The 7,416-nt window shown below is 42.0% G+C and overlaps 1 protein-coding gene across 1 annotated transcript; it reads left to right on the top strand.

The window, feature by feature from the left end:
• Positions 1-339: 339 nt before the first annotated feature.
• Positions 340-3,751, top strand: LOC134871126 (paramyosin-like). Its single transcript, XM_063893725.1, is given in 2 exon segments — positions 340-1,359; positions 2,003-3,751. Coding segments are annotated over 2 exon segments (2,769 nt in total).
• Positions 3,752-7,416: the final 3,665 nt, after the last annotated feature.

The raw sequence follows: 7,416 nt of genomic DNA, 5'->3' as shown, positions 1-7,416 counted from the left end.
GAATGGCAGGCAAGCTGTCCTCCCTGCTGGACAATGTGTCCCACCCCCTCAAGGACACCCTGTCCGCACTATGAAGCTCACTTGTAACTAAGGAAAATATCCCCTCTGTGGGACGAGTAAAGGGATTCCGATTCTGATTCAGAATTCCGGAATGTTCGGTTGTGAAGTCATACTGAACCTGATGATGTCATATCACACAAGCTCAAAGGCAGACTCACTGGTTAAATAACTACACAACTCATTTGCAGTTTGATAAGGACGGTAACAAGCCAGGTTTTATCCCAGCCACGTTGCATTCACATTATCAGTAAGAAGCAGCTATTATTTCAGGATAATAAAATGGAGAAAGGCAGATCAGTACTCTCCACGCCGTACCAAGACTCTGCATGGCAACGAAAGAATTGTCCCTCTGAGGACAATTCTGTTGAGGAAGATATTGAGGAAGAGATTGAGGAGGAAATCAAGGAAGAGATCATAGAGGAGGAGCAGGAATACTCATCAGACTTTGAAGAGCTATCGGACTCTCATGATGGGAAAGACTCCAAAATCATAGAGGAGGAGCAGGAATACTCATCAGACTTTGAAGAGCTATCGGACTCTCATGATGGGAAACACTCCGAAATCAGCAAGATTTTGGAGACAGAGTCAGCAATCGAAGAGGATATTCAGGAGTTCGCTGAGGAGGTGGAGTCAGCAATCGAAGAGGATATTCAGGAGTTCGCTGAGGAGGTGGAGTCAGCAATCGAAGAGGATATTCAGGAGTTCGCTGAGGAGGTGGAGTCAGCAATCGAAGAGGATATTCAGGAGTTCGCTAAGGAGGTGGAGTCAGCAATCGAAGAGGATATTCAGGAGTTCGCTGAGGAGGTGGAGTCAGCAATCGAAGAGGATATTCAGGAGTTCGCTGAGGAGGTGGAGTCAGAAATCGAAGAGGATATTCAGGAGTTCGCTGAGGAGGTGGAGTCAGAAATCGAAGAGGATATTCAGGAGTTTGCTGAGGAGGTGGAGTCAGCAATCGAAGAGGATATTCAGGAGTTCGCTGAGGAGGTGGAGTCAGAAATCGAAGAGGATATTCAGGAGTTCGCTGAGGAAGTGGAGTCAGAAATCGAAGAGGATATTCAGGAGTTCGCTGAGGAGGTGGAGTCAGAAATCGTAGAGGATATTCAGGAGTTCGCTGAGGAGGTGGAGTCAGAAATCGAAGAGGATATTCAGGAGTTCGCTGAGGAGGTGGAGTCAGAAATCGAAGAGGATATTCAGGAGTTTGCTGAGGAGGTGGAGTCAGAAATCGAAGAGGATATTCAGGAGTTTGCTGAAGAGGTGGAGTCAGAAATCGAAGAGGATATTCAGGAGCTTGCTGAGGAGGTGGAGGAAGATATTAAGAACAAATCATCTACCAAATCTGATAAATCATCTGCTAGACCGGACAAATCATCTACCAGATCTGATAAATCATCTGCTAGACCGGACAAATCATCTACCAGATCTCATAAATCATCTGCTAGACCGCACAAATCATCTACCAGATCTGATAAATCATCTGCTAGACCGGACAAATCATCTACCAGATCTGATAAATCATCTGCTAGACCGGACAAATCATCTACCAGATCTGATAAACCATCTGCTAGACCGGACAAATCATCTACCAGATCTGATAAATCATCTGCTAGACCGGACAAATCATCTACCAGATCTGATAAATCATCTGCTAGACCGGACAAATCATCTGCAAGATCTGATAAACCATCTGCTAGACCGGACAAATCATCTACCAGATCTGATAAATCATCTGCTAGACCGGACAAATCATCTACCAGATCTGATAAACCATCTGCCATCTACCAGATCTGATAAATCATCTGCTAGACCGGACAAATCATCTACCAGATCTGATAAATCATCTGCTAGACCGGACAAATCATCTACCAGATCTGATAAATCATCTTCTATGCCGGACAAATCATCTGCGACATTTGAGAGATCGGACAGATCATATGGTCTCCAGGAAGCCCTGGACGAGGAGAGAAAAGCCAAAGCTGTTCTTGAAGAGGCCTTGGTGAAAGAGAAAACCGCTACAGCTCGACACATAGCAGCCTGGAAGCAGGAGCAAAAAGAAAGAGACACTCTTGCAAAGGCTCTGAAGAATGAGCAAGCTGAAAATAATTCCCTTTGTGATAAAATAAAGCACATTAAAGTACAGGTGGCTGATCTAAAACAGTCACAAAAAGATCAGCAATGTGGCAAAGCAAAGCTGAAAAACAGAATCATTAAAATGTCTTCTGAGCTTGATGACGACAAGAAGCTGATAGAGCAGCTCGAGACAGCTCTGCAAGCATCCTCCAGTCAGCACCATAGAGAGATATCGGAGCTGATTGCGTTGAATGATGCTTCAGTTACAGCAGTGCAGGACCTCCTCACTCAGCAGCCAAAGGAAAGCCTGAAAAAAGACAAAGTAATTGAATCCCTGCACTCAAATATCCTGAATCTTCAAAGCGACAATGAAATCAAAGGCAGCATTGTCACCTCACTGCAGGAGAGAGTGAACCAGTGTGCCTCAGACCTCAAAGAGGAGCAAACAAAAAGCAGTTCACTGCAGAAGGACTACAATGCGGCTGTCTCTCATCAGAAGAAGGAAGCAGAAGAACTGGCCCGTCTGACTCGGGGCAACCAACACCTCACCTCTGAGAACAAAAGACTGCAAAATGAACTGGAGGCTGCTAATAAACAGCACACTGAGGAGGAGAAGCTTCACAGTAGAGTGGAGGAGGCCATTAAGAAGGAGGAAGCTCGCTTCTCCAGAGCCTCAAAAAAGATCCAGAGCCTAGAGAAAGAGCTGTCTGAGAAGACTCTGGCTTTAGAAAAGAGCCTGACAATTGAGAAACACCTAAGGTCGTCTTTCAAAAGTGAGAAGAGGCGATTTGAGAAGATGGTTGGAAAGCAGGCTGCAGCCGGACCTTTTTCAATCCTCACTCAACAACAGAGAGAAGGATCTGCGTACGACATGCAGGCATTAAGGAGGGAAAATGCTGACATCATGGCTAAATATCTTGTGCTGGAGGGAGAATATGACAGAGAAAGATCTGAACTCCGCTCTCTCTCTGCGCACCGTGAAGAGACACTATCAAGGAAAACCCAAAGCATCTCTGAGAATCAGTTTACCATCACTAAGCTACAGAGCCTGGTAAATGAGTTCAAAGCAAAGGAGTCAAGCAGCAAGGAGAGACAGGCAGAACTTGAAGAAGCCCTTAAACAGGAAAAGATGAGAAACAATGAGCTTAACCAGAGTGTTGATCAGATCGCATCCAGTCTGGAAGAAGAAAGGACCAGATGTGAGAAGCACCGCGACGAGCTTCGAGAAACTTTGACCAAGCAGATCAAAACTCTGGAGGAAAACCACAAATTGGCCTTGACTCTGCAGAAAGCTCAAGACACCTTCCCCAGGCTTCAGCAAGAACAACGTGCAGAGACAAACTCCAACTTCAGAAACATCAGTGACTCCGAGATCAGGCTCAGCGAGCAGAAATCTTCCCTGGATGAGAGCAATAAGGCGCTATACCACCTTCAGCGGGAGCACACCGATCTGGGCAGGAGGCACTGCGACGTCAACGCTGAGTACCGTGAGCTTCTCAAAGCTCACACCGCCCTCCAAGTCAGACATGAGAGGCTCAGCTATGCTCAAGGAAACCAACGCCTGGACTTCAGTCCGTATGTTTTCCACTGAAATTGTACAACACCCTTGAACAGCGGTTCCTAACCTTTTTCGACTCAGGGCCCACTCAAGAATGACTTTTTATTTCATTTATAAAAGGAGCTTCCCATCAGTAATAAACAGAAACAAGAAACTAAAAAGTGAGGGGCTGTCTGCAGTGGGCAAACTAATAATGATTTCATTCAGAAATTGAGAAATACATTCTTAATACATAACATTTGCAAATATGTTACACGCATCAGATGTAGAGAGTTAAATCACACATACAATGGTGCAGAAAAAACCCAAACATCAAAACAAGCCGAAACAAGTGCAAGAAATTAACAGTCCAAAAAAATGCTATAAATACAGCATGTAGACTTAGCCAGGAGCAAGAGATCGCGTCGCCTCGGGCTCCCTGATCAGCCTTTCAGGTGTTCTTTACCCCACAATGCGCCTCGCTGCACATTATCCCTTACTAATACACTCGGATAGCTGCGGATGTTGTTTTTTTTCACCAAAACCGACCAATCAGGTGCATTATCAATGTGGTCCCACGGAAAAGTTCATACCATCAACTTTCAATTTAATTTTGGAAAAAAAAATGACTTAAAAAAAAAATTATTTGCTGGCCCACTTGCAATGCCTTCGCATCCCACTAGGGGGCCGCGGACCACAGGTTGGGAACCGCTGCACTAGAAAATCGTCCTCAAAGGAAGTTAGATGGGGCGTTAACACGGAAAGGAAGCGGTGATGGCACCCAGATGATTGTTGACAGTTACCTAGATCCATCTTCATTGTCTTCTTATAGACCCATGCATCTTTTAAGCATTTGGACCATCTATTTTGTAAAAGTATTATGTTTTTAATTTACACACAACATCTATTGCACGTCTGTCCGTCCTGGGAGTGGGATCCCTCCTCTGTTGCTTTCCCCGAGGTTTCTTCCATTTTTCCCCCATTCACTGTGGGGTTTCTTTGGAAGTATTTCCTCGTCTGATGTGAGGGCCAAAGGACAGAGATATTTTTTTATATTTGTTAGGTTTTTTGTTATTATGTTTTTCTTTTCTTGCCAGTCTCAACACATCCGATTAGTAGCTATTGTGTTTAGATGTAATTGTTTTCTTTCTTGTTATTATGTGTTTTATTTTCTTGCCTGTCAATTTTTTTAATCAATAAAAGTCATTAGCAATTTCATTTTCAAGAATTTGTGTTGGAGGTTTTTCTGTAAATGGCATAGCGCAACAACACTTGCTGCTCAGAGTTGCAACTAATACAATTGTGTGCCAGACTAAGAAGACATTTGAATACAAATATTGGTTGAATTCAACTTTCTGTGAGCAAATCTGAAATACATAAAAAGAGCGAAAGGTATAACAACTTAATTTGATATCACTTTAGCGCGCTAACAGGCTAATACGAACCAATTACACTGCCGTGGAGGCTAACTGTCCTTCCCTGTTAATTGATATTGTTACATAACAACAATGATACGTTCCCAGGTTTAATTTTAGAGGCACGATTCATTTTATATCCTCTTTATAAAGGATTGTTTTAAGCAATTCTGCTTTACTGTGATAGTGACAAAGAAAGGAAAAGCAGAGGGGGGAGAGAGAATGACCCCCCAATCAGGCTTTTGTGTGAGTCTGTGACATCACTGGGCCAAAAAATACTTTTTCCAAATTACATTGGGAAAGAGACATCTGTAAATCAGTGGACAGAGAGATTGTGAAATCCTACAAATACCTGGGTGTTCATCTGAATAACAAACTGGACTGGTACGACAACTCTGCTGCTCTGTACAAGAAGGGACATGTCAGGCTTTCATCTGCAGAGAGACGAGTGTTGGCATTTCCATCATTAAATGCAGAGCAACAAAGAGAAATTCTGGAAATTGTTCAAGGCAAAGTTTGCATAATCAGAGTTGATTAACCTTAAGATTCTAAGATACTCTTCCTCTACTTAATTTGAGTCTCTGAGTGAATCTGATTTATGTTCATGACACAAGCTAGATCGTCTCCTGGTCCTTAATTAATGTGATACAACATATTTTACTTTGATGTAGTGTTCCGCAACATTACAACTGCCAGTCATGTTTTTTAATGATGATGAATCCCTTTAAATATCAATATTGCACTCTTAGAATAAGGTCACATTATTTCTGAGGAATATGTTCCCGAGAATATCTCTACTGATGTTAACAGCACCATCAACCCCTCTCAACAGTGGATGACCTTCACTCGTATCCAACCTATTCTAAATTAGCACTAAGTAGTCCAATCAGCAATCAGCTGTCAGGTAATTGGAAGCATTTCTAAACTGATCTTCAGTTGAAAATGATTTAGTAGTCTTTTAAAGCCAATTAGCTGCTCAAAGTGGCAGTGGGACCAGCAGAACTGCAGGAATAGGAGCACATGTTGATTTAACTGTGTGTGTGTGTGTGTGTGTGTGTGTGTGTGTGTGTGTGTGTGTGTGTGTGTGTGTGTGTGTGTGTGTGTGTGTGTGTGTGTGTGTGTGTGTGTGTGTGTGTGTGTGTGTGTGTGTGTGTGTGTGTGTGTGTGTGTGTGTGTGTGGTTGGGTTATCTATAGAAGTTTTGTGACCGTGGAGAGTGAAGTTTTGTTTCTCCCTGGATTTGTCATCTATAAAGGTTAAAAAAAAAATGAGCCGGGGTGCCCCTCACAAAAATATGGGGACATTTTGTGAGAGCCCTATATCCAAAATGGCTGCCGTCAGCCAAGCTGGAAATTAACTTTTTAATGGTTTTGCTCACAGTGCTGCTTAATACATGGTTTCTGATACTATTTGGCTCAAGAAATTCATAAATGATTTAGATTTATTGATTTGACCTAATTTTGACATTCAAATTGAAGATGGCCGCCAATTTTTGTCTCTTAAAATGTACATTTTTCAAAATCATCATAGAGCCTTGATATTAGGCTCAAATGAAAGCTCTGCTCATACTGGGTTCAGTTAGGCATTACAGTTACAAGTGGGCTACACTGAAGTCATCTCAAAAGTAAAAAGGAGCTGATGTTATTAGTTTCATGAACTGTGTTAATCATTTTGTCCCATCATTTCATTACGAACCGGAAAATAATTTAACACTTCTCAATGGCATAAAATATCTCTAAAATTGTCTTCTGCAGTAATTCAACAAAGCATACCTCACTTCCAATCAATCAGCACCACAACCCAGTGATGTGTGAACACACTCTCTCTAATATTTACATTTCCATGGTTTCATGTCACTGGAAAATTCCCTGCTGCATTGAGACACTTTGTTTGAGGTAAGTTCATATACTCATATAACATTATTCACTAATCCAAAGATAATTTTATCATTGTGAATGTATGACCGCAAAGAGATAATGTTAAGTTCAGAAGTTATTATTGATAATTAGTGTTAGCTAAGTTAGGTAGCTACTAGCTAGCATTAACATTAGCTCTCGCAACTTATGCCGACTGACATAATCCAGCTGCTTGTCATGGAAAAAAGCATGACAGAGCAACATATCTAATTAGTTAAATCTAGCATTAACATTATAACCAGCAGTTCTGACAAGGTAACTTGCCAGCTTCTTACATGATTCGGGTTTGCAACACTGCTAGATAGCTGATGATTAGCTTCTATTGGTACTCAAGTGTTTTTTTTCTCTTTTTTAGGTTTATGTGAATGTAGCATGACAAAAGGCACAATGTCATTTGAATAAGTGCTGAAATGTGGCTAGCC

Source organism: Eleginops maclovinus, chromosome 10, assembly GCF_036324505.1.
Source record: "Eleginops maclovinus isolate JMC-PN-2008 ecotype Puerto Natales chromosome 10, JC_Emac_rtc_rv5, whole genome shotgun sequence".
NCBI lineage: Eukaryota > Metazoa > Chordata > Actinopteri > Perciformes > Eleginopidae > Eleginops > Eleginops maclovinus.
This window is presented reverse-complemented; position numbering and strand designations above follow the sequence as displayed.